The following is a 25,160-nucleotide window of genomic DNA, read 5'->3' as shown; positions in this document are numbered from 1 at the left end:
CCTCTGCCCACTGGCTTCTGGCTCCTGGTGGCGAGGGGCGCGCGAGGCAGGGCTTTGGCTGCTGGGCCGAGGTTTCCCGAGCTGACCGGAGCTGCGGACAGTGGTGGGGCTGCCAGGTGCGCAGTGCAGCGAGCTACCTCTGCGCGTCCTCCACCAGTGAAGGAAGGGTGCGCGCCACCCCATAGCTGTCCTCGGCCGAGCCCGTCTGGGGGACTCCATGGAGATGGGGCTTCAGGATTCTGTCATCTCTGGGGCCCGGAGACAGTGGCCGCAAGCCACTCAGAAGGGTGTCTAGGGAGGGGTGGGAAGACAGCATGAATGCCCAGCCAGTGGGGCACAGGACTTGGCATGGGCTCTGGCTTCTCTGAGAGAAACTAGAGGCCTGGGAGGTGACAAAAGGCATCCAGCACTGGATTCTCAAGCTAGCTTAAACCCCTTCTGGTTCTCAAATACTTGTTTTTTGCCTTGGGGGTTATTGCTGGGGCTTGGTGCCAACACTATGAATGCACTGCTCCTGGAGGCCATTTTTTTCCTTTATTTTAACCAGAGCACTGCTCAGCTGTGGCTTGGGGTGGGGGGGATTGACTAGGACTTTAGAACCTCAGGCATGAGTCTCTATATAACCATTATGCTATCTACCCTGCCCCATTTTTCTCATTTTCTTTGCTGTTGTTGGATAGGACAAATTGAGAGGAGAAAGACACCTTCAGACTTGCTTCACCACTTGTGAAACAACCACCCTGCAGGTGGGGAGCGGGGCTTGAACTGGGATTCTTGTGCTTAGCACTATCTGTGCTTAACCCGGTGCACCACGGCCCAGCCCCTCAAATATTTAAATCTTAGGAGAACCGGAGCATCACTGACCTACATGTGTGATGCCTAAGGTTGAATTCACAAGTCCATGCTGCAGAATCCAATGCTGTATCCACCCTTGTGCCCCAGTGTTGAATCTACTAGGAGCTGGGGGGTAGCAGGCGCCACCAGAAAGCAGAGCTGAGCCAGTGCTCTGGGGAAAAGTATCTTTACTAAATAACTTGCATGGTGGCCAGAAGATGGTGCAGTGGATAAAGCACTGGACTCAAGCATGAGGAGGTCCTGAGTTCAATCCCTGGCAGCACATGCTCTCTCCCCTCCTATCTCATTAATATTTAAAAAAAGAATTTGCATGAGCAGTGTTACTGCTCTGGGCCACCAGCCTCTGTTGGTATGATGATGCTTCCCGTGGGGGCCCAGAACTGTCTCCAGGCCCCAAAGTGTTAATCACATTCATCACTTCTCTACCAAAGCAGTGTGGAAGATCTTTTGAGGATGTCTGAGGACTTGTGATTTCTCAGGCTTCAAGCCCACGCACACTCTTCTGAGGAAATGGCAGATGACCCTGTAACCTGCATCCCCCCCCCGCCCCCGTCCCCCCGCAGCCTGGCCATGCACCTATGCAAAGCCATGTAACAGGGAAACAGGCTGCCAAGATAGGGGCAGGGAGAGAGCATAATCTGCAGACACCAAAGTCCCAGGTTCAATCCCCGCACTCCTTCCACCATAAACCAGTTGAGCAGGGGACTCTGGTAAAACAAAGTCTGGGGTACCCTGAATACTGTAGGCCCCTCACAAATACGTCATGCCCAGCCATCCCGTTCAGATCACTCATCTTGAGAACTGCGACGTGCTCAGCTCTGGCATGAAAATCTTTTGCAGAACCACTATGCTCTCTCCCCAGCCTGGGTAAGAGTGAGGAGAGCCTTCTAAGAGAAACAGCACTAGGTGGGAACAGGGCTCCACACGAGGGAGCGCTGTGCAGATGAGCTGGCCCTGCTGCAATGCTCAGTCCAAACCTCCACAGTGCCTTTAGGCACCTCCAGTGTGGCACTGGGACTCCAACCCGCGGCGGCAGATGCTCCAGCAAACTAGCACAGCACCAGCTGGGCTCTTTTTAATTTTATTGTTGTTCTTCCGGATGTCGTCGTTGGATAGGACAGAGAAATGGAAAGAGGGAAGATTGAGAGGGAAAGACACCTGCAGACTTGTTTCACCGCCTGTGAAGCGACTCCCCTGCAGGTGGGGATGTGGGGGCTCGAACCGGGATCCTTATGCGGGTCCCTGCGTTTTACACCACCTACACGCTTAACGGCTTTTCATTTTTTTTTTGCCTCCAGGGTTATTGCTGAACTTGGTGCCTGCACCATGAATCCACTGCTCCTGGAGGCTATTCCCTTCCCTTTTTCTTATTGCAGTTATTTGTCGTTATTGATGTTGCATAGGACAGAGAAATGGAGAGATGGGGAAGACAGAGCGGGTCCTTGCACTTTGAGCCACCTGTGCTCAACCTGCTGTGTTACTACCTGGAGGCTATTGGGAAGACAGAGATGGGGAAAAGATGGACACCTACAGACCTGCTTCACCAACTGAAGTGATCCCCCTGCAGGTGGGGAGCCTGGGGCTCAAACCCGGATCTTTATGCCATGTGGTACCATCTGACCCCCTTTGGCTTTTACAGTAGCCTGTTGAGAGTGCAATGAGCTGGCTGTGGATGCCTCCAGTAACTCGGCCAGGGCCGCTGGAGGGACTCTTGTGCAGATCTCAGGCAAGGCAGCCATCTGAAACCTGGTTGAATACCATGAACTGAGTCTCCCACACATACTAACCCACACCCAAGGTTTGAAGGTGTCTACACACAGCGTGGGAGCAGGATTACATGATCTGAACCCCCAGAGACATCCACCTTTAAAGGATAGACAGCCAATAATCAAGGGAGAAGAGTGTGACTGACATCTGCAGTTTCCCACCTGCAAGTAGGGATCTGGGGCTTGAACCTGGGTCCTTGTGTTTTAACAGACAATTAGGTGCCACTATCCAGTCCCAATTCTCTTATTCTCGCCTCCAGGGCCGTCACTGGGGCTTGGTGCCTGCATTACAAATCCACTGCTCCTTTCCCGTTTTGTTGCCCTTGTGCTTACTGTAGTTATAGCTGTTGAATAGGACATCGAAATGGGAGAGAAGGGGAAGACAAGACACCCTGCAGATCTGCTTCACCACTTGCCCCCATGGAAGCTGTGAGCTCGAACTGGAATCCTTTTTTGTACTACTGCACTTAAGCCCCAGCACTACTGCCCAACTCCTTTGCCTCCAGAATTATTGATGGGGCTCAGTGCCTGCACTATGAACCCACCACTCCTGGAGGCAATTTTCCCCATATTTTTGCCCTTGTTGTGCTTGTTATTGTTGTCATAGCTGTTGCTGTATAGGACAGAGGGAAAATATGGAGGAGGGAAGACAGAAAGGGACACCTGCAGACTGCTTCACTGCTTGGGGCCCCCTGCAGATGAGGAGCCAGGGGCTTGAACTCAACCCTTAAGCTTTGCACCATGTGTTTTTGTTGTTTACCAGAGTACTTATCAACTCTGGCTTATGGTGGTACAGGGTGATTTAATCTGGAAGCCTCAGAAATTAGTCTGTTTGCATAATCCATCATCTACATGTATCCACTCTCCATTCAGTTTCTATTGAGGGACAGGGATATACATGAGGTTCTACAAAGAGAAATCTCATGCCTGAGGCTCCAAAATCCGATTCAATCCCACTCCACAAAACAGAGCTATCAACAGTGCTCTGGTAAAAAAAAAAAAGTTAGAGTCAGGTGGTAGCAAAATGCAAGGACCGGCCTTAAGGACCCTGGTTCAAGCCCCTGGCCCACCTGTAGGGGAGTTGCTTCACAGGCAGTTAAACACGTCTGCAGGTGTCTCTCCCCGTCTTCCCCTCCTCTCTCCGGTTTCTGTCTTATCCAATACCTACAACAATAAAACAACAACAAAAGGGAATAAATTAACAAGTCTGGGGCCAGAGCAGTGGTACACCGGGTTAGGTCCACATAGTATGAAGTGCAAGGACCTGCACAAGGATTCCAGCTCACAAGCAGATCTTCCCCCATTATCCCCTTTTCTGTCCTATCAAAAAAAAAAAAAAAAATGCCAAAAGGGCAGTGGATTCAGTGCTGGCACCAAGCTCCCAACCCTGAAACAATAAAGTCACAATGAGGTCAATGACACAACTACCCATCTCCAAAATCGGGAGGGGGGGGAAGAGAGGATGGAGAGTAGAGGTCGTATGTAAAACAAACTCTCATGCCTGAGGCTCCGAAGTCCCAGGTTCAATGCCCCACACCACAAGCCAGAACTGAACAGTGCTCTGGTTGATGCAGGGAGTTTTCACACTGACCCACAGGCAGAGGCGAGACTCCGGGTGCTGAGTCTTTCATGCTGGAGGGCAGCCCACAGGGCCTTTACAAACCCGAGGCTGACTGCACTCCGCACACCTGGCAGGAGGTGCAACAGCTGTGGCCACACACCCAGGCTCAAGGCCGGGGGGCTTGGCATCTCCTTGGGAACCCTGACTTTCAGATTTCAGAGCCCACCAGGGCAGGGGTCCTGACGGCCGTTCCCGGGACAGGGTGGCAACAAGGACGCCAGGCACGGGAGGTGGAAGTGGCAGAGAGCTTTATTGTGCAGGTGCTCAGGAGCTCTTGGTGGGGCGGGCGCGCCTCCTCTTGACCATCACGGGCTTCTGGCTGCGCAGGATGGCGCTGGCCCTGCGGATGGCGGCCTGCAGGGAAGGAAGGTGGTCAGTCAGCTGGGGTGGCCTGCCCCACCCAGCACGCCTGCGGCAGGGTCGCCCCCTCACCATTCGCAGGTCCGGCCGGTACTTGTTCTTGCGGATCATGTGGCGGATGCTGCTCAGCGTGGCCCGGGCGTTCTTGTTGATGGTGGTGCGCACGTAGGAGGTGGCCGGCTTCCGCTGGCCTGGGGGACCAGGAGGTGGTGGGTTTCAGGCCGTGCGCCTCACCATCCCCAGGGCCCTGGTGCCCTCCCTCCTTCAGAGCCCCCTTGAAGCAGGCCGTGGGAAAGGGGGGACAGCCAACGCTGGCCGGCTGAGGGAGCCGGGGGACCTCGCCTACAGCTCGAGGCAGAAGGTAGGGGGAAGCTTTTCAGAAGCGCCTGGAACCCCGAAGCCCACGACTAGAGAGTCTCCGGCAGTGGGAAGACTTCGGAAGTGAACTGGGGTGTGGTCTGGGAGGTGGTGCAGTGCATACAACATCAGACTCTCAAACATGTGGTCCTGAGTTCAATCCCCGGCAGTACATGTACTGGGGTGATGCTTGGTTCTGTCTCCTTTTCATTAGTAAATAAAATCGGCTCCCCACCTGCAGGGGAGTCACTTCACAAGCGGTGAAGCAGGTCTGCAGGTGTCTGTCTTTCCCCCTCTCTGTCCTATCCAACGACATCAATAATAACTACAAGAGTAACAACAAGGGAGTCGGGCGGTAGCGCAGCAGGTTAAGCGCAGGTGGCACAAAACGCAGGGACCCGCATAAGGATCCCGGTTTGAACCCCGGCTCCCCACCTGCAGGGGAGTCGCTTCACAGGCGGTGAAGCAGGTCTGCAGGTGTCTGTCTTTCCCTCCTCTCTCCATTTCTCTGTCCTGTCCAACAACGACAACAATAATAACTACAACAATAAAAAAAACAAGGGCAACAAAAGGGAATAAAGTAAATATTAAAAAAATAATAAATAACAAAAAAGGGCAACAAAAGGAAATAAATATTCTTTTTAAGGGAGTCGGGCGGTAGCGCAGAGGATTAAGCGCAGGTGGCGCCAAACTCAAGGACGGGCAAAAGGATCCCGGTTTGAGCCCCGGCTCCCCACCTGCAAGGAGGTCGCTTCACAAGCAGTGAAGCAGGTCTGCAGGTGTCTGTCTTTCTCTCCCCCTCTCTGTCTTCTCCTCCTCTCTCCATTTCTCTCTGTCCCATCCAACAACAATGACATCAATAATAACTACAACAATAAAACAACAAGGGCAACAAAAGGGAATAATAAAATTTTTAAAAAACTCTTTTTAAATAGAAATAAGTAGTGAGCCCGGGCCGCGGGTGTCCCTGTGTGCTAAGCCCGAGATGGGAAGAGACAGTAACGGGGCGGGCGGGCGGTAGCGCGGCGGGCTGCGTGCACGCGGGGCACGTCTGCGTCTGTCCTCCCCGACTCCCCTCCTCTCTCCACCTGTCCGACAGCAGCAAGGACAACAGAAACAGACTGGGCAAAATGGCCTCCGGGAGCGGGGGCGCAGCGACGATGATCCGAGACGCGGGTTCAGCCCCCGGCACCGGCTGAGCGGGGCTCCCGCCATCACCGGGACACCCCGCGGGCGCCGACCCCGGAGCACCGGCCCCCGCCACCTCCTCCCCCAGGAGCGGCCGGTGCGGGGCGTGGGGGGTGGGGCTCCCGAGCCGGAGACAGACAGACAGACAGACACCGGCCCACGCACCCGTCCTGCGCTTCATGACGACCACCACGCCTTTGCCGTCGGCCGCCGGCTCCACACCCACCGTCTTGCGGTGGATCAGCCCGTTGTAGCGGAAGGAGTTCCGCGCCTTGAGGTTGTTGGGCTCCGTGCTGTAGGTCTGCTGGTTCCTCTTGATGAGGAAGCTGGAGCAGTTCCGCACCACCATCCACTGCAAGTGCGCCGACATGGCGGCAGCTGCGGGACACGCGGGGCGTGAGCGGGGGAGGCCGCCGCCGGGAGCGGGACGGGGGCGAGGACGGGGACGGGGGCCGGGGCCGGGGCCGGGGACGGGGACGGGTCGCGCGGGCCGCGGTGCCACCACGGCCGCAGACTCACCTCCTCTCGACGCGACTGCCGGAGACGGAAGAGACACGCGGGGGGCGGGCCGGCCTCTTTAATACCCACACGCACTTCCGCTTCCTCTCCGGGCGCGCGCTTGCCTACGCCCGCCCCGCCCCTTCCGTCCCGGCTACTTCCGCCTGCGCGCCCCGCCCCGCTCCGCCGCGTTCGGCGACCTTCGGGATCCTTCGGGATCCTTCGGCCTCTGAGCCGAGGGCGCGCTCGGGGCGCCTCGTCGTCGGCCTCCGGAGCCCCGGCGGGCGTTCCCGGGAGCGGCCGGCGGGCGTTGCGCGGCCCGGCGGGTGTCGCCCCTATAGGCCACCCGGCGCCCGCCTGGCTAGGCGCCGAGCAGCCGTTCGTTGGGTAGATCACGGGCGAGTGCGCTTTCGGAGCGTCCTCGGCTCTTTCCGCCGAGGCCCTTCGGGCATTTCCGCCCCGCGGGGCGCGTTCGGACGCGCTCGGAGCCTTTCGGCGGCCCCGGCGGAGCCCCCGGCGGCTCGCAGTCTCCCGGGTCCCCGAAGCTAGACGCTGCCCCTTGGGCGTCCCGGGCGGAGCTAGACGGCGCTCGGGGTGCTGGGCGTCCTCCCGGGAGCAGCGGGTCCCTGGAGGAAGGGCTTCGCGGCACAAAGCCCGGGCCGCCGGCCACACCCGCCGGGGACTTTCCATTGTGCGGGCCGAGTTCAGCCCGGGCGCCCGGGAGCCGCTCGGTGTCCCCGGCCCCGCCGCGTGTCTGGTCCCCCCCCGGGCCCCGGGGGTCCCCGGGTGGTGAGCCCCGACATTGCGGGGGGCTGTCCAGGGTGTCGGGGCGCGGCGTCTGGGCGGCCCCGCCGGGCACCCCAGTCCCGGCCACGTGTCGCCGGCTCGGACGGGCCGCCCAGAGGTGGGGCCGGCGCTCGCTGCGCGGCCACGTCCCGCCCGGAAGCCGCGGCGCCCCCGGCTGCAGCGCACCCCGAGCGGCTCCGGGGCGCGGGCGCACCTGGCGGCCTGACCCCGCCCCGGCCGGAGCCATGGCGGCGCCGCCCGCGCTGTGCGCCCCGCAGGGACCCGCGCCGGGCCCCGCCGCCCCGCCGGCCGCCTCCCCGGGGCCCGCGTCGGGGCTGGGCCGCTGCCGCGCCGCGCTGCTGCTGGCCGTGGCGCTCGACGTGGCGGGCATGGCGGCGCTGCTGACCGGCGTGTTCGCGCAGCTGCAGGTGCGCGGCCGCGACTTCGGGGACCTGCTCATCTACTCGGGCGCGCTGCTCGTCTTCCTGAGCCTGCTGGGCTGGATCCTCTGGTACACCGGCAACATCGAGATCTCCCGCCAGGAGCTCGAGCGCGACTACGGCCTGCGGCCCTCGGCGCTCGCCCGCCTGGCGCGCAAGCTGTCCCGCCGCTGGTCCGCGCCCGCCGGCCCGCGCCCCCCGCCCGGCGCCCCCGGAGCGCGCCGCGCCCCCCGCGCCTCCCCGCCGCCCGGCGCCGGCGCCCGCCGGGTGCGCCTGCAGCTCGCCACGCTCGAGGCGGGGCCCGGGGCGGCGGGAGCGGGGCCCGAGTGAGCCCCAGGTGAGCTGCCGGGGGTACGGGGCCGCGGAGAGACGCGGCGACCCGCGGGGGCGGAGGGCAGAGTCTGCGAGACACGCCCTCCCGGGAGCCGAGCCTGGAGACGGAGGGAGAGGCCCGGCCCCCTGGCGCCCCCTAGTCCCCATGCCAGCCTGGCTGTGCCCCTGGGGCTCTGAGGACCCCCGTCACCGCCCCTACTAAGTAGCGAGCCCCAGGGGAGCCGCTGGGGGCCTGGGAGGGGGGCGTGGAGAGCCGCGAGCAAAGCTGGAGACAGGCCCGGGGTGGAGAGCAAACTCCAGAGACCCGCGGGGGCCGAGGGCAGAGACTGCGAGACACGCCCTCCCGGGAGCCGAGCCTGGAGATGGGGAGAGAGGCCCGGCCCCCTGGCCCCCCCAGGCCCCATGCCAGCCTGGCTGTGCCGCTGGGGCTCTGAGGACCCCCGTCACCGCCCCTATTTAATGAAGGCCAAGGACGTGTGCCCGAGGCCACCCAGCTGGGAGTGTGAGCAAGAACCCCAATAAGAGAGAAAGTGGCCGCCACAAGGAGCCAGGTGCAGTGGAAGGTCCATTATCGCCTCTCTCCCAGCTCATCTTCCGCCTGTGCTCCTCTGCTCCAGCTTCTGCTGTGACCCAAGGCCCTGGCGGTTCAGCCCCCCGCGTCTGCCGCCCGCCCTGGAGCTCTCCGCCCACCTGGGCCTCCGTCCAGGCTCTCTGTGGCACCTGGCATTGCCCTTGCTGTGCCTGCGCGCAGAGACCTTTCCACGTGCCCTGCCTTCATCTGCGCTGCCTCTCCCTGAGACTTCGCTTTGAGTTCGTCTGTTTCTGCTTGTTACCATCTATCCTGTCCGGACATTATTGGTGTCTCCACCCAGGGGGACTCCTCTCGGGTCTCTGGTACCTTTGTTCTTAGAATTTCCCAGCTGTGAATCGGAACTCAGGAGATCAGAGGTCCATTGATGGGTGGGTGGGTGGGTGGGTGGACAGATGAATGGATGGATGTGTAAATGGATGGGTGGAGAAATGAATTCGGTGATTGATAGATGCGGGGATGACTGGATGGACGGATGGGTGGTCCTGTGAATGGACGACCTGCTTGATAAGTACAGACGAGTAATTGTTGGCTGGGTTTATCTGATGGGTTTCTGGATGTGTGGTGGGGGATTTGTGGGTGTTGCTTGGTGAATGCAGGGGCATCCGAGGGTAGGCTGGGTGGGGAGATGGATGGTTAGGACAGGCAGATTGAGAGGGTGCGTGGGTTGGGTGACAGGGACAGGTGAAACAGTGCGGGGCTGAGTGATAGAATCACTGTGAAAGAATTCAGTTTGCGGGGAGTCAGGCGGTAGTGCAGCGGGTTAAACACACGTGAAACGCACGTGGTGCAAAACGCAAGGGCCAGCATAAGCATCCTGGTTCGAACCCCGGCTCCCCAGCTTCCCAGGCGGTGAAGCAGGTCCGCAGGTGTCTGTCTTCCCCTCCTCTCTCCATTTCTCTCTGCCCTGTCCAACAACGAAGACATCAATAACAGCAACAATAAAACAGCAAGGGCAACAAAAGGGAAAATCAATTAAAGAAAGAAAAATTCAGTTTGAACGCCCTAAGCTAGTCTGGAACAAGCTAGCCTTCCCTTTGTGCTTCCAGAATATATTTTTTATTTTATTTGTATATTTGCTTATTTGAGAAAGAGAAAGGCCTGCAACCCTGTTTCATCATTTGTGAGGCTCCCCCCTCCCCCCCCCCCCCACAGATGGGAACCAGGGGCTTGAACCCAGGACCTTGTGCACTGTAACACCCTACAGAGGGAGCCACCACTCTCAGCCCACTCCCTGGTGTCTCCTGAGCACTGTGAAAATGCTCCCTGCAAGTGTGGGCTGTGTTCTGTGGCCCAGACAAGGAAGGGGGTTCTGAGAGAATGACCACGTGCACAGGTCAAGCCTGACGTCACACTGGGTTACAACCCCCCACCCCCACCACCACCCCCCCCCCCCCCCCCCCCGGCAACCACCAGCTGCACACTGGGCTCCAGCTGCCTGGAGTGGAGGCCTTCTCAGAAGAAAGCGCTGCGGGCCTGGAGAGAGACAGCACAGTGGTCATGCAGATAGACTCTCAGGCTTGAGGCTCCAAAGTCCCAGGTTCAGTCCCCAACATCAGTACAAGCCAGAGCTGTTGCCTTGGTTAAAAGAAGTAGGGGCGGGGACATAATAGGAGATAGTGTAATGGTTCTGCAAAGAGACCCTCAGGCTTGAGGCTCCAGAGTCCCAGGTTCGATCCCTCACACCATCAGAGTTGAACAGGGCGCTTTAGAAGAAAACGGGGGTCGGGCGGTAGCGCAGCGGGTTAAGCGCACGTGGCGCAAAGCGCAAGGACCCGAGTGAGGATCCTGGTTGGAGCCCCCCGGCTCCCCATGGTGAAGCAGGTCTGCAGGTGTCTGTCTTTCTCTCCATTTCTCTCTGTCCTATCTAACAACAATAAACACAACAATGATAAAACAAGGGCAACAAAAGGGGGAAAAAATTGCTTCCAGGAACAGTGGGTTTGTGGTACAGGCAAAGAGCCCCAGAAATAACCCTTGAGGCAAAAGAAGAAGAAAACGCCCTGGGAGTCGGGCGGTAGCGCAGCAGGTTCAGCGCACGTAGCGCAAAGCTCAAGGACCGGTGTAAGGATCCTGGTTCGAGCCCCCGGCTTCCCATCTGCAGGGTGGTCGCTTCACAGGCAGTGAAGCAGGTGTGTATCTTTCTCTCCCCCCTCTGTCTTCCCCTCCTCTCTCCATTTCTCTCTGTCCTATCCCACAACAAAGACATCAATAACAACAATACTAATAACTTTAGCAAGGACAACAAAAGGGAGTACGTAAATATTTAAAAAAGAAGGTGCCCTGTGCAAACACACACGGGACATCTCCACCACTGGGGAGGAGACACAAGTCCTGGGTCTGGGCTGTGCTTCTGTCTAGCTGTCTGTCCCAGGCTTTCTGCCTGTGTCCTGTGTGTCTGTCTCTCCCTCTTTCTGCCCTTTCCCACCTTGTAACCCCCAGATTCCGACAAGCGAGCAGAGAGTGTGAGTCAGCACACTGAAGGGTTAGGTCAGAGCCTGTGCCCGACCGCTAACCCTGCCCTCCCTCCCGCAGAGCAGCCCACCAGCCAGGACATGACTGAGATGAGCCGCTGTCCCCCATCCATCGCCTGGCCTCCGGGATGCCTGCTGTCCCCCACCTGCCACCCCCCCATAAACGGCTCTGCTCCCAGCACTGTGTGTGTGTGTATGGCGGTGAGGGGGAGGTGACGTGGGGGGCTCCTCCCAGGGTAGGGACACCTGGACCTACAGGCCACATGGCGCAGCTGTTGTCCCTAGGAGGCCAGCCCCCCGCCCCCACCCCACCTTTTTCTGTTGTTTCATTTTTTTCCTGTTTTCCAAGCTAGGACTTTGTACCACTCACAGCCTGCTTTTTCATTCAGGTAGAGGGAGACACCCTAACACTGGAGCTCCCTCCAGTGCCATAGCCCCTTCCATGGGGTGTCAGGGCTTGATCCTGGGGTGTGCATGTGGCAAGGCCTGTTCCTGCCCAGTGAGCAGTCTTTGCACTTTACATATTTACTTATATGAGAGAGAGAAGCAGACGTCACTCCGGCACGTGCGCTGCCAGGCACTGAACTCAGGGCCTCATGCTTGAGAGTCCGGGGCTTTAGCGACCGTGGCAGCTCCCAGGCGGCAGAGAGGCAGCCCTTTTTGAACGCGTTCCCACATCAGCCCCGGTGCCTGTCGTTCATGTGGGGGTCCCCCAAGAGATAGACAGACAGAGGAACACACTAGACTTGAAAGTGTGTCGGGGGCTGTCGGGGACTCGGGCAAGACAGTGGCGACGACGTGCTTCTGGGAGAGTCTGAGAGCCTGAAGTCCCTGCCTGGCGTCCGCGGCTCCCAGTGTCCTGCAGGCCTTGGCTGAGCTGGGGCCTCAGGGCGGGCGGGGAGAGCATGTGTGGGGTGGTCAGGCGCCCCCCACCCCGACTCTGGCATCCCCAGCACCATCCATAGCATCTAGTCACCGTCTGGAATTGGCACCCAGCCCAGCCCCCGTCGACCTAGCCCCTGCCCTCCCCCTTCCTTCACTTTGCAGGCACCCACCCCCCAGTCCCGGCCCCGCACCCCGCACACAAGCACAAACAGGCACTCACGGATGTGTGTATGCATGTTCAAACCCCCAGGCAGCCATGGGCACACATGGACACACACACACACACGTGCGCGGTTTCATGCAGCCCGTGTCCACCTCCAGCCTCAGAAAACCACGCACTCGTCCATATACAACTTCTGTATTGAGGTCCCGCCAGGGGCGTCCCCTAGTCGTCCTCCCCACCCTCGGTGTCCTCGGCCTCTTCCGTGCCCTCCACCTCGGTGCCGCCCGACGTGTCCAGGCCCTCGGTGTGCGTGGTGGCGGGCACGCTGGCCGTGGACTTCCTGTCGCTGGAAATCCGGTCCTTGGACAGGAGGGACACCGTCTTGGAGAGGTTGCACCTGCCCTGCAGGAAGCCCGGCAGGCGCACCATGTCCCGCCGACTGGCCCACCTGGGAGGGAGCCCCACGCTCAGCCAGGCGGCCCTGGCTCGGTCGGGGAGCCCCCAGCCCCCACCGCACCCCACTTGCCAGAACAGGCAGATGCTGCTGATCAGGAAGAGGAGGCCTCCGCACGTCCAGCCCAGCGCCCACATGTGCTTCCTACGCATGTTCTCTGCACACACGGGCCCGTCAGCCTGGCCCCGGGCACCCCGGGACACCCCACCCGCCCCCCTCACTCACCGTCTGGTCGCTGGTGGTAGCAGACACCATCGCGGTAGCAGCACCGCAGACGCAGGCAGAGGTTGGGGTTCTCGATGGCAGCCTGACCCCCACAACTCTCCCGGTCCCAGATGTCGCCTTCACAACCTGGGGGCCACAGTGGCATGATGCTTAAGAGACCAGAGCCCATTCTCCGCCACTGCCTGGGCCCCCCAGACCTTCCTCCCTCAGACCTAGGGTCACCCAGCCCCCCCTCCCTCAGACATGGGGTCCCCCAGCCCTCCCTCAGACATGGGGTCCCCCAGACCTTCCTCCCTCAGACCTAGGGTCACCCAGCCCTCCCTCCCTCAGACATGGGGTCCCACAGCCCTCCCTCCCTCAGATATGGGAGTCCCCCAGACCTTCCTCCCTCAGACATGGGGTCCCCCAGACCTCCCTCCCTCAGACCTGAGAGTCCCCCAGACCTTCCTCAGACATGGGGTCCCCCAGACCTTTCTCCCTCAGACCTGGGAGTCCCCCAAACCTTCCTCCCTCAGACAGGGGGTCCCCCAGACCTCCCTCCCTCAGACATGGGGTCCCCCAGACCTCCCTCAGACATGGGGTCCCCCAGACCTCCCTCCCTCAGACATGGGGTCCCCCAGACCTCCCTCCCTCAACCCAGGGGTCATCCAGCCGTATCTCCTCCCTCTATCCGGCCCCCCCCATCCGTTCCTCCCTCAGACACAGGGGTCCCCCAAACCATAAGTTGCCCCAGGCCCTCCCTTTGGACTTGGAGGTCTAATCCGGGGTCCTGTATTTGGGGGACCCAGGATTTTTCTCAGTGCTCACTCCATGGGTAGAAGAATCCCTGGATTCCATTTCCATCTGTGGAAGATAAGAAGTGGTATTGGGGGGCTGTGTGGAGCCCCCCTCCCTCGGCTCCCAGGCCCTGTGTGCAGCCTCCCTCACCTACTGAGCCCTGCATCAGCAGGAAGAGGCCCAAAGCGGGGATCCCAGCGCCCACCATGTTGCCTCCCCAGAGCCCCGGGGCCTCTGTGGGGAGGGGCCTGGAGGGCCATCACCCCAGCAACCAGCCTGCCCCGCCCACCTGCCCTCTGTCCCCCAAGATTCTAAGTTCTGTTGGTAGGGAGCCCTTTGAGTGCTGGGGAGCTAGGTCACGCTGGCCCGGAGTGTCAGGCTGCCGTGAAGTGGCTCCCTACCAACCAGGAGCAAAGGGTCTCGCTTCTCACAAGCAAGGGACCCCAGAGTGGACACCCAGACCTCGCTGGGATCCCTTTCTATATTTATTCGATAGAGACAGCCAGAGAGGGAGAGAGATGCCTGCAGCCCTGCTTCACCACTTGCAAAACTGTCCCCCTGCAGGTGGAGACTGGGGGCTTCAACCTGAGTCCTTGTGCATTGTAACGTGTGCTCAACCAGGTGCGCCACCACCTGGCCCCTGGGAGACACCCCCCTCCCTTCTAAGAGGCAGCTTGGGACTACCAGAGGCTCCAGCCCTGGTTGCCAGGGACTCTTCTCCTTAGCAACCAGGGCCCAGGGAGGAGGGCCCAACACAGAGACCTCACTGAACCCCATTGTTAGGGAAGCCCCCTAGCAACCACTCAGCCCAGGAAAGCAGTGAGAAAATGGGGGGTCCGGAACAAGACCAGGACACTTGTCCCATAGCCCTGTGGGCGGCTGTCTCACTGGCCCCTGCATTGAGGGCCTGCTGGGCTGGGAGCTGGCCAGTCCCTGAAGTGACTCACACCACCCCCCAGCCTGTGGGAAATGGCCTGAGACCCTTCACATGGGGACCCTCAAGCTTTTTGCTTGGTCCTCCTCAACTGCAGGGGTCAGAGGGCAGACTGAGTGAGGAGGGGGCCCTGCTGTCCTGGGGCCAACAGGACTGGGATCTGAACATCTGGATGAGAGGATGGAGAAAGCTTGGGGAGGTCTTAGAGTCTGAGGGAGGAGGAGGGGCTGGGGGACCCCTGGGTCTGAGTGGGGAGGGGCGGGGGGCCCTGGGTCTGAGGGAGGAGGGGAGGGGCTGGGGGAACCCTGGGTCTGAGGGAGGAGGGGAGGGGCTGGGGGAACCCTGGGTCTGAGGGGAAAGGTTGGGGGACCTCAGAGTCTGAGGGTGGATGAGGCTGGGGGATCCTTGAGTCTGAGGGAGAAGGGTCAGGGATCCCTAGCCTGAGGGCTTGGCGTCCAGCCTGGCCCTGTGCCCAGAGTGAATGCACTCCGGCTGGTCCCCCTGGGGCCTGAGGCTGACGACCGGTCCTCTCCTGTAAACATCAGCGGGGTGCTGAGTGGGTCCTGGGCGCCTCCGTCAGAGATGACACAGGTTGGAGGGGCTTGGCAGGGGGCCGGGGGTGGGGGTCAGCAGGGTTGCGGGGCTGAGGCCAGCCAGCTGTTGACAGTTTCCTGTGTCCACATCATCTGGACCCACTTCCCAATTCCCTGGATTCCTCCGCGATCAAGGAGGGGGTGGGGTGGGGCTGCCAGGCCCCGGACAGCAGCTTTGGCTGGGGGGGGTGGGGGGTGCCGGCACGGCCCTCACCGCTAATGACAGGTTTGAGCTGCCTCTGTGGCCCGCCGGCCCCGTCACCCCCCAGAGGCCAGACAGGACCCCCCAGGGACAGAGAGACGGACACACACGACTCAGGACCTGCTGACCTCACCCCTGGACAGCCCCACCTCTGTGCCAACACATGCAACCAGACCCCTGGGCTCCCTGCCATCCCCACAGTTCCGCAAGTCTGTGAGCGCCCCCTCCCAGGGCCCCTGGTTCAGGTTCAGGTTCCCCCAGTTCCTGTGCTTTCGTCACTGTGTCTGCATCTGTCTCCTTTACCCCTGGGGTCTCTGAGCTCCCAGCTCCTCCAATCCCCGGATACCAGGTTCCTCCCTCAGACCCAGGGGTCCCCAGCCCCTCCCTGGGGCCCAGGGTTTTTGGGTGGTGGTTTTATTTATTTATTTTGATAGAGAGGGTCAGGTTTGAGGTGTTCAGGCCCTACACACTGGCTTCCAGTAAGCTAGAAAAGAATTTGCCCTCTGCAGTTTGGGGTACTGTGCGGGGGGAGGTCAGTCGGGTGGGTTTAGCTGTCTCTCTGTCTCTGCCTATCCTCCTGGGGTCGTGAAGTTTAAGAGAGGTAGATGGGGCCAGAAAGTGGAGAAAAGGGGTGTCTTGGACTCCTGGGTCATCCCTGGGGAGGAGGGCACTTTGTGAAGAGGAGAATGAGAATGGGAGAGCTGGGGAGATAAGAGGGGGTGGGGTCTGAGCAGGAGGGGCTGGGGAGGGCTGGGTCTGAGGGTGGAGGGCCGGGGGACCCCTGGGTCTGAAACAGGATGGGCTGGCGAGGTCCCTGGTTGAGAGGGAAGGGAAACTAGGGGGCCCCTGGGTCTGAGGGGGGAAAACCAGGCGGCCCCCGCATCCTAGGGACCTCTAGGTCTCAGTGGGAGAAACTAGGGGACCCCTGGGCCTGAGGAGGGATTTGGAGATCCCTGGGTGTGGGGGAGGAGGGACTAGGGGACCCCTGGGTCTGAGTGGGAAGGCTGGGGACCCCTGGGCCTGAGGAGGGATTTGGAGATCCCTGGGTGTGGGGGAGGAGGGACTAGGGGACCCCTGGGTCTGAGTGGGGAGGAGCTGGACGGGTCCAGTCTTTAGTGTCTGCTGAGCCTGGAGATGGCTATTTGGCATCCTCGTTGAAACAAGGTCCTGCAGGGCGCTGGGCCCTGGTGCACCAGGTTAAGCGCACACGGCGCAAAGCGCAAGGACTGGCATAAGGATCCCGGTTCAAGCCCCCGGCTCCCCACCTGCAGGGAATGTCACTTCACAGGCAGTGAAGCAGGTCTGCAGGTGTCGTCTGTCTTTCTCTCCCCGTCTTCCTCTCAATTTTTCTGTGTTGATCAACAACAGCAATAACAATAATAACAAGGGCAACAAAAATGGGGAGAAAAATGGCCTCCAGGAGCAGTGGATTCGTAGTGCATGCACCAAGCCCCAGCAATAACCTTGGAGGCAAAAAAGAAAGTAAGAAAGAAAGAAAGAGAGAGAGAAAGAAAGAGAGAAACAGGGTCCTGCACCCTGATCCCCAAAGTGGAAGGGAGCCATGAGCCTTCCCGGCTGTTGCTCAGGGCTGGCCCCAAGACAGACTCTCTGGCCCCCTGGCCCCTCAGCTTGTCCACCCCCCAGGCTGGTAGCCTGAGTCACTTTGGCTGGCCCTGCTGGGGGGTTGGGGGGAGACGTCAGCTCTCCCCTCACTGACGCAGCCTCAGGCCCCCCTCACTGACTCAGCCGGAAACAGGCCCCCCAAGGGGCAGAGCTCAGTGGTCAGAGGCCTGGGTCCCAGCAGGGGCCAATCCAGAGAGCCCCCGGGGGGTGGCCTGCATGGGGGGTCCTGCACCCGCCAGAGAAGGGGGAATGCTTACCTGAGCAGATGAAGTCATTCCCACATGGGGGGGGGGGCTGTGACCTCACCTCTCTGGAGGGCTGAGAAGTTGACCCCCAGTGGTGGGGGAGGGAGGAAGTGCCTGGCCAGCTGACACTCATCCCATGTCCCTGGCCAGCTGGGCACCCCCTGGGGACGCAAGGGGGTCTGCAGAGGGGACCTTGGGGTTCCTTGACAGCTACGGCCTCATTCTAAGAGGGGAGAGTTTCGTCCTCTTTTGTGTCTCTCCGCCCAGCTGAGCTTGTCAGTCCCTGTGTCCTGGGGACTGGCTTCCTATCTTGGTGCGCACTGGGACCCTGGGTGTGTCTGCCAGGAGCCGGGGACCACCTGCAGCCCCCATCTGGCCTCACTGCCCGCGTCCTTGCAGGGGGTGTCAGGCACCCCAAACCTTTTCTGTGCCTCCCATCTCAGCACAGCACAGCCCCCCACCCTGTCCCATCTTGGGGCCGAAGCTGTGGGTGTCCACCCCTTGGCCCCTGGATGGACAGAGTAAAGGGCATTGTGGAGAACAGCTGTGTTCAGCATTTTTTTTAGGAGTCCTGCATATTAACATGTGTGCCAGACCTCCCACTTTCTGCACCCCATAAAGAATAGGGAAGCTTCCAATGGAGGGGATGGGACACGGAACTCTGGTGGTGGGAACTGTGTGGAATTGTCCCCCTCTTAGCCCACAGTCTTGTTGACCATTATTAAATTACTAATAAATAAATAACGTGAATTTGCTTCACCCTTGAGGGTGACCCTTTTGAGGCACAGAGATCCCACCGCAGCTGTGTCCTGATGCCTCTTTCTCTGGGGCCCAGGTCGTGGCTGTCTGTCCCTGTCCTGCAATCTACGTGCCCAGAGCGTCACAGTACATACACACAGTCTGCTCTTTCTCTCTTTTTAAATGTACTAGATAGAGATAATATATAAGCTTTTTTTTTTTTTTTTTTTTTTTTATGAGAGGGAGAGAGCAAGACAGAAAAACAGACACACAGAGAGACAGAGCCCTGCTGACTTTGGCTGATGGTGCTGCTGAGGATTGAACCCGGGACCTTCCAGCCTCAGACAGGAGAGTCTTCCTTGCAGAACCCCTGTGCTGTCTCCCCAGCATGTCAGCATCTCTCTCTGCCTGGTGATCTCTGTGTCTCCTTCCCATGTGCCCGGCCTCCCTGTCCCCCCAGGCTGGCCCCTAGTACCAGCCTGGTCTCTGCCCCCTCGCTTCCCTACGCCTCTGCCAGGCTGGCTCTCCTCTCTACATCTCAAAGTTTCCGCCTCTGTCCCGGGGACCCCTCCATCCTCAGTCTCCCGGGCTCTGCCCTCTGAACGCCCCCCTCCTTCCATCCGGCTCCGGGCTCTGCCGTCGGGGGTCCCCGCCCCCGCCCCCCTTGAGTCCTGTCAGTGTGTCTGCCCCGCGGGTGGCAAGGAGGCGGAGGGAGGGGACGCCGATGACCTCACCAGCCCCTCTCCGACCACCCCCCTCCCTCCCTTTTCAACTTTTCCAACTTTTTCCTCTGTGCCCTCCTCTCCCAGCCAGGCGAGGCGAGAGCCCTTCGAGGCGGCGGGGCACGGTGGGAATGGAAAAGGCAGGCAGGGAGGGTGAGTCAGGATGTGTCAGGCCGCCCTCCCCTGCCGCCCCGGCCCCCTATATAACCCCCAGGCGCACACACTCCCTCGCTGCGCGGCCCTCTGCCCACACGCACATGCCTCCCGGCCCGGGGCCCAGGTCCAGCTGACCCCGGGGCCCAAGGGTGCCGGCCCCCGCTGCGGCCGGCCAGGGGGAGCCCCTGCCCTGTGGGGACATGAACAGTAAGTGCGCGAGTGTGGGAGGCCGGGAGGGTGGGGAGCGGACAGACACACGGTGCCCACACGGTGGAGCGGGGACGGACCCCAGAGGGCCGGGGTCCCCAGGAGCCCCGACAGCGCGGCTCCGGGAGGGAATCTGAGGCAGGGCGGCCGACACGGCGAGGAGAGGGGAGAGCGTGGCGGGGCTGTGGACAGACGTGGACCGAAGGACGGACAGCGGCCCGCGGGGCCAGGGGGCGGGCCGGGGGTGTGCGGCGGGAGGGGCGGCCGGGGCGCTGATTGGCCGGCGGCCGGGGTGGGGCGGGGCCGGGCCGGACAGGCCCCCGAGGGCGGGCGCTCGGCCAGGTGCGCGGCCAGGTGCGCGGCCAGGTGTGCGGGGCGCGGGGCGCGGGGCGCGGGGCCGGCTGCTCTCAGGGCCGGCTTCCCCGCTGGCCGTCCGGCCCGGCTCCGGGCCCGGGAGGGGGCAGGTTCTGGCCTGCGCCTCGCCCCTCTCGCCCCGCCCCGGGGCCCAGATTCCGGCGTCCGGGGGCGGACGGGAGACGCCCGGCCCGTCTACCCGCCCCGGGCCGCGTCTGCTCCGACGGGCGGGGCAGACAGACAGCCGGCAGGGAGCGGAGCCCGCCCGGCCACGACCTGCCCTGGGCGCTCCGCCCTGGCCCCGAGTCCCCGGCCCTCCGCCCCGGGCGCCCTCCCTGCACCCCGGACCGCGCTCCCGCGGGCCTCCCGCCCGGTCCCGTCCGGCCCCCGAGTCGAGTCTCCCTCTCGCTCGGACCCGAGTCCACCCTGGCCCCCGCCCGCCCGCAGGTGTTTGCTGCCTGCTTCTGGCTGCGCTGAGCCTGTGGCCGGAGCGAGCCGCTGCGCTGGGGCCTCCACCTGGACCCCCCAGGAGCTCCGCAGACCCTCGGGCCGAGCTGGACAGCGCCGTCCTGCTGACCCGCTCTCTCCTGGCCGACACCCGGCAGCTGGCCTCGCAGCTGGTAGGAGAGCCTAGGGGGCGGCGCGGCCGGGAGGGTCTCCAGCCCGAGGCAGAGGTGTGAGAGGGAGACAGGCGTGAGGGGCCTCGGGGACCCAGAACCTGCCGACTCCCCTCACACCTTCTTTCCCTCCAGAGAGACAAGTTCCCAGCTGACGGAGACCACAACCTGGACTCCCTCCCCACCTTGGCCATGAGTGCTGGGGCGCTGGGGGCCCTGCAGGTGAGGGCAGGGGGAGTGGGGTGAGGGGGCTCTGGGGGCCCTGCAGGTGAGGGCAGGGGAGTGGGGTGAGGGATGCTGGGGGCCCTGCAGGGGAGTGGGGTGAGGGGCTCTGGGGGTCCTGCAGGTGAGGGCAGGGGAGTGGGGTGAGGGGCTCTGGGGGCCCTGCAGGTGAGGGCAGGGGAGTGGGGTGAGGGGGCTCTGGGGTCCTGCAGGTGAGGGCAGGGGAGTGGGGTGAGGGGCTCTGGGGGTCCTGCAGGTGAGGGCAGGGGTGAGGGGCTCTGGGGGTCCTGCAGGTGAGGGCAGGGGTGAGGGGCTCTGGGGGCCCTGCAGGTGAGGGCAGGGGTGAGGGGCACTGGGGGCCCTGCAGGTGAGGGCAGGGGTGAGGGGCTCTGGGGGTCCTGCAGGTGAGGGCAGGGGTGAGGGGCTCTGGGGGCCCTGCAGGTGAGGGCAGGGGTGAGGGGCACTGGGGGCCCTGCAGGTGAGGGCAGGGGTGAGGAGGTGCAGGGCCAGGGCTAGAGGGCATGTGTGGGTCCCTGATGCCCGCCTCCCCCCAGCTCCCAGGTGTGCTCACACGGCTGCGGGCAGACCTGCTCTCCTACCTCCGGCACGTGCAGTGGCTGCGCCGGGCGGGGGGCCCTTCCCTTCGGCCCCTGGAGCCTGAACTGGGCGCCCTGCAGGCCCGGCTGGACCGACTGCTGCGGCGCCTGCAGCTCCTGGTACGATGCCCCGACTTGGAGAACTGACACCCCAGGCGGGGCCCGAGACCCTAGTCTGCTCCCAGACCCCAGCAGCCTCCCATGCAGCCCGGGATGCAGATGCTCAGCCTGAGCCGAGACCCTAGTCTGCTCCCAGACCCCAGCAGGCCTCCCGTGCAGCCCGGGATGCAGATGCTCAGCCTGAGCCTCCACACCCACCTGGAACCCAGTCTCCCACCTGAGCTGTAGGACTAGAAACATCAAGCCCTCACCCCAAGACTCAGGGCAACCCCATCCCTGACACCCCCAGATTCCTACCTCACCCTGCCCCCACTTGCAGGGCCCCTCACCCCACTCCCCTAACCCCACCTGCAGGGCCCCTCACCCCACTCCCCTGCCCCCACCTGCAGAGCCCCTCACCCCACTCCCCTGCCCCCACCTGCAGGGCCCCTCACCTCACTCCCCTGCCCTCACCTGCAGGGCCCCCTCACCCTACTCCCCTGCCCCCACCTGCAGGGCCCCCTCACCCCACTCCCCTGCCCTCACCTGCAGGACCCCTCACCCCACTCCCCAGCCCTCACCTGCAGGGCCCCCTCACCCTACTCCCCTGCCCCCACCTGCAGGGCCCCCTCACCCCACTCCCCTGCCCTCACCTGCAGGACCCCTCACCCCACTCCCCAGCCCTCACCTGCAGGGCCCACTCACCCTACTCCCCTGCCCCCACCTGCAGAGCCCCCTCACCCCACTCCCCTGCCCTCACCTGCAGGACCCCTCACCCCACTCCCCAACCCTCACCTGCAGGACCCCTCACCCCACTCCCCTGACCTCACCTGCAGGGCCCCCTCACCCCACTCCCATGCCCTCACCTGCAGGGCCCACTCACCCCACTCCCCTGCCCACACCTGCAGGGCCCCCTCACCCCACTCCCCTGCCCTCATCTGCAGGACCCCTCACCCCACTCCCCAGCCCTCACCTGCAGGACCCCTCACCCCACTCCCCTGACCTCACCTGCAGGGCCCCCTCACCCCACTCCCATGCCCTCACCTGCAGGGCCCACTCACCCCACTCCCCTGCCCACACCTGCAGGGCCCCCTCACCCCACTCCCCTGCCCTCACCTGCAGGACCCCCTCACCCCACTCCCCAGCCCTCACCTGCAGGACCCCTCACCCCACTCCCCTGACCTCACCTGCAGGGCCCCCTCACCCCACTCCCCTGCCCTCACCTGCAGGGCCCACTCACCCCACTCCCCTGCCCACACCTGCAGGGCCCCCTCACCCCACTCCCCTGCCCTCACCTGCAGGGCCCCCTCACCCTACTCCCCTGCCCCCACCTGCAGGGCCCCCTCACCCCACTCCCCTGCCCTCACCTGCAGGACCCCTCACCCCACTCCCCAGCCCTCACTGCAGGGCCCACTCACCCTACTCCCCTGCCCCCACCTGCAGGGCCCCCTCACCCCACTCCCCTGCCCTCACCTGCAGGACCCCTCACCCCACTCCCCAGCCCTCACCTGCAGGACCCCTCACCCCACTCCCCTGACCTCACCTGCAGGGCCCCCTCACCCCACTCCCCTGCCCTCACCTGCAGGGCCCCCTCACCCCACTCCCATGCCCTCACCTGCAGGGCCCACTCACCCCACTCCCCTGCCCACACCTGCAGGGCCCTCTCACCCCACTCCCCTGCCCATACCTGCAGGGCCTCCAGCACCTCACTCCCCTGACTTCACCTGCAGGGCCCCCAGCACCCTCACCCCTAGCCCTGCCCTCACCTGCAGGACCCCCAGCACCCTAACCCCTCAGCCCTGCTCTCACCTGCAGGACCCCCAGCACCCTCACTCACCCCTCAGCCCTGATCTCATCTGCAGGACCCCCAAAACACCTCACCCCTCAGCCCTTCCCTCACCTGCAGGACCCCAAGCACCCTCAGCCCTGCCCTCACCTGCAGGACCCCCAGCACCCTCACTCACCCCTCAGCCCTGCTCTCATCTTCAGGACCCCCAAAACACCTCACCCCTCAGCCCTGCTCTCATCTGCAGGACACCCAGCACCCCTCAGCCCTCAGCCCTGCCCTCACCTGCAGGACCCCCAGCACCCTCACCCCTCAGCCCTGCTCTCATCTGCAGGACCCCCAGCACCCTCACCCCTCAGCCCTGATCTCATCTGCAGGATGCCCAACACCCTCACCCCTCAGCCCTGCCTTCACCTGCAGGGCCCCCAGCACCCTCACCCCTCAGCCCTGATCTCATCTGCAGGGCCCCCAACACCCCTCACCCCTCAGCCCTGCCTTCACCTGCAGGGCCCCCAGCACCCTCACCCCTCAGCCCTGATCTCATCTGCAGGGCCCCCAACACCCCTCACCCCTCAGCCCTGCCTTCACCTGCAGGGCCCCCAGCACCCTCACCCCTCAGCCCTGCCCTCACCTGCAGGGCCCCCAGCACCCTCACCCCTCAGCCCTGCCCTCACCTGCAGGACCCCCAGCACCCCTCACCCCTCAAAGTCCAGACACCAGAGCTGAAAGCCTGGCCCAACAGACATGTGAATCCCAGACCCCAGCCCCTGAAACTCTGAACCTGAAGAGCCCCCAGGCTTGAGCTTCTGATGCCTCAAGGCCCTGAACCCTAGGCTGTCAGGCCCTGACCAAAAGCCAGCCTGGGGTACCAGAGCCCAAACCCTCGGACCCACGTCCCAGGGCCCCAAGCTGTTACCTTGTACAGCCCAGGCCCATGACGGCAGGAGACTGCAGACCCCAGTCCTGGGCCCGAGCCTTGAGGCCTTGTGTCTCCACGCCCAGCTCCCAGGGACGCCCCGGCCCACCCCCGAGGCCCTGACCTTCACTCTGCAGACCCTACTTCAAACCTAAGACCCCAGGACTTGCCACTGACTCTCTCCCCCTCTCTACAGATGTCACGTCTGGCCCTGCCCCAGGCACCCCCGGAACCTCCGGCACCCCCACTGGCACCCCCGGCCACAGCCTGGGGGGGCGTCCGTGCAGCCCACGCTGTGCTGGGGGGCCTGCACCTCACTCTGGACTGGGCTGTCAGGGGCTTGCTCCTGCTGAAGACTCGGCTGTGACCGGCTGTGACCGCGCATCCTTTAAAGCCACGTCTTATTTATTTATTTATTGCCAGCCAGAGGGCCACCCCCCATGCTTCCCCCCCATTCCGTGAGGGTCCCTTGGGGAGACCCTGGTGGGGGGGCACCTGTGCCTTATTTATACTTATTTATTTAAGGGGGTGGGCAGGAGGGAGGCGGGTGGACCTGGGGGGCCAGGAGGAGGGTCTGGAGCCCTGAATTCTTGGGCCACCCCACCCGTCCTCACCCCCTGGGGCCTGGGAAGGAGCTTTTATATTATTTATTAAACTTTTACTTTTTATGTTGGGTCGGGAGGGGATGGGGACAGGAAGCCTTGGTTTTTGTACAAAAATGTGAGAAAGCTTTGTGAGATGGGGGAAGGAGATTCAGTGTGTTGTACAAAGTCACCGAGGGACATTTCTCTGGGCATGGGGCTGGGGGCTAGGTGCTGGGGCCCCGAGCGCAGCAGGGGCAGGATGCGCATGGGACACTGAGTTCTGAGGAGTAGTCTGAACCTCACTGGATGCCCACTGCTGCCTGGGCATCATTGACCATGACATGGAAGGATCCAGAAGGCACCAACAACAGCACAGAGATGGTTTCAAACTAACAACCCAGATGTCGGCTGGATGCCAGAGAGGTGACTGCAGACAGCAAGCTGCGAACCCACGAGATGTCACCTCTCTCGGTGTCAGTGTCTCTGCCTGTGTGGTCTTTTTTTTTTTTAATCCTAGAAGCAAATACCCCAGAGCCAGAGTGTCAACAGTGATCACCTCAGGTGGTCACACAGGGATGGGGCTGGGATGATTTTCTGGATGTGTGCTTGTCTGTATTTTCAGAATTTGGATAATTACTGTGCAGTTTGTAAGACACATGTTGTTATTTTTTAAAGGATAATAAACAATATTTTTAGAATGACTGGATATCACTTCCTGACTCTCCAGACCCCTGCCAGGCTGGAAGTATGGGGATTTACTGCCATTACCCTGCAGGAGAGGGTAAACTGAGGCTG

The 25,160-nt window shown here is 62.3% G+C and overlaps 4 protein-coding genes across 5 annotated transcripts; 2 read left to right on the top strand and 2 right to left on the bottom strand.

The window, feature by feature from the left end:
• Positions 1 to 4,473: 4,473 nt before the first annotated feature.
• Positions 4,474 to 6,818, bottom strand: RPL28 (ribosomal protein L28). Its single transcript, XM_007535174.3, has 4 exons — positions 6,667 to 6,818; positions 6,313 to 6,525; positions 4,675 to 4,793; positions 4,474 to 4,596 (listed from the first exon to the last, which is right to left on the bottom strand). The coding sequence occupies exons 2-4, from the start codon at positions 6,515 to 6,517 to the stop codon at positions 4,507 to 4,509; spliced, it is 414 nt and encodes a 137-aa protein (XP_007535236.1). The 5' UTR covers positions 6,518 to 6,525; positions 6,667 to 6,818; the 3' UTR covers positions 4,474 to 4,506.
• A 654-nt stretch (positions 6,819 to 7,472) lies between these two features.
• Positions 7,473 to 11,445, top strand: TMEM238 (transmembrane protein 238). Its single transcript, XM_060176418.1, has 2 exons — positions 7,473 to 8,208; positions 11,329 to 11,445. Exon 1 carries the CDS (start codon positions 7,677 to 7,679, stop codon positions 8,199 to 8,201), a length of 525 nt encoding a protein of 174 aa, XP_060032401.1. The 5' UTR covers positions 7,473 to 7,676; the 3' UTR covers positions 8,202 to 8,208; positions 11,329 to 11,445.
• Positions 11,446 to 12,494: 1,049 nt separating this feature from the next.
• On the bottom strand, positions 12,495 to 14,021 carry TMEM190 (transmembrane protein 190). Its single transcript, XM_007535173.2, has 5 exons — positions 13,922 to 14,021; positions 13,802 to 13,837; positions 12,995 to 13,120; positions 12,842 to 12,926; positions 12,495 to 12,763 (listed from the first exon to the last, which is right to left on the bottom strand). Exons 1-5 carry the CDS (start codon positions 13,977 to 13,979, stop codon positions 12,538 to 12,540), a joined length of 531 nt encoding a protein of 176 aa, XP_007535235.1. The 5' UTR covers positions 13,980 to 14,021; the 3' UTR covers positions 12,495 to 12,537.
• Positions 14,022 to 18,760: 4,739 nt separating this feature from the next.
• IL11 (interleukin 11) lies at positions 18,761 to 25,160 on the top strand. Of its 2 annotated transcripts, XM_060186380.1 has the most exons (5): positions 18,761 to 19,191; positions 19,993 to 20,165; positions 20,298 to 20,384; positions 20,939 to 21,100; positions 23,978 to 25,160. In XM_060186380.1, the coding sequence occupies exons 1-5, from the start codon at positions 19,185 to 19,187 to the stop codon at positions 24,146 to 24,148; spliced, it is 600 nt and encodes a 199-aa protein (XP_060042363.1). In that variant the 5' UTR covers positions 18,761 to 19,184; the 3' UTR covers positions 24,149 to 25,160. The 2 variants fall into 2 exon arrangements, with proteins under 2 accessions (XP_060042363.1, XP_016048958.1); XM_016193472.2 differs by lacking the exon at positions 18,761 to 19,191 and having other exon boundaries at positions 19,358 to 20,165.

Source organism: Erinaceus europaeus, chromosome 2 (assembly GCF_950295315.1).
Source record: "Erinaceus europaeus chromosome 2, mEriEur2.1, whole genome shotgun sequence".
Taxonomy (NCBI): domain Eukaryota; kingdom Metazoa; phylum Chordata; class Mammalia; order Eulipotyphla; family Erinaceidae; genus Erinaceus; species Erinaceus europaeus.
The sequence above is the reverse complement of the archived record's forward strand: the minus strand, read 5'-3'. Positions and strand labels throughout refer to the sequence as shown.

Excerpts from the sequence above, each read along its gene's own strand:
- TMEM238 (XM_060176418.1), top strand. The coding sequence starts at position 7,677 with ATGGCGGCGCCGCCCGCGCTGTGCGCCCCGCAGGGACCCGCGCCGGGC.
- TMEM190 (XM_007535173.2), bottom strand. The coding sequence starts at position 13,979 with ATGGTGGGCGCTGGGATCCCCGCTTTGGGCCTCTTCCTGCTGATGCAG. Across the intron at positions 13,121-13,801 it reads GGGATTCTTCTACCCATGGA|GTTGTGAAGGCGACATCTGG; the intron begins GTGAGCACTGAG and ends TGTGGCCCCCAG. Across the intron at positions 12,927-12,994 it reads CTACCACCAGCGACCAGACG|AGAACATGCGTAGGAAGCAC; the intron begins GTGAGTGAGGGG and ends CCGTGTGTGCAG.
- IL11 (XM_060186380.1), top strand. Across the intron at positions 20,166-20,297 it reads GGCAGCTGGCCTCGCAGCTG|AGAGACAAGTTCCCAGCTGA; the intron begins GTAGGAGAGCCT and ends CTTTCCCTCCAG. Across the intron at positions 21,101-23,977 it reads TGCGGCGCCTGCAGCTCCTG|ATGTCACGTCTGGCCCTGCC; the intron begins GTACGATGCCCC and ends CCCTCTCTACAG.
- RPL28 (XM_007535174.3), bottom strand. The coding sequence starts at position 6,517 with ATGTCGGCGCACTTGCAGTGGATGGTGGTGCGGAACTGCTCCAGCTTC. Across the intron at positions 4,794-6,312 it reads CGTCATGAAGCGCAGGACGG|GCCAGCGGAAGCCGGCCACC; the intron begins GTGCGTGGGCCG and ends CTGGTCCCCCAG. Across the intron at positions 4,597-4,674 it reads ACCGGCCGGACCTGCGAATG|GCCGCCATCCGCAGGGCCAG; the intron begins GTGAGGGGGCGA and ends CCTTCCCTGCAG.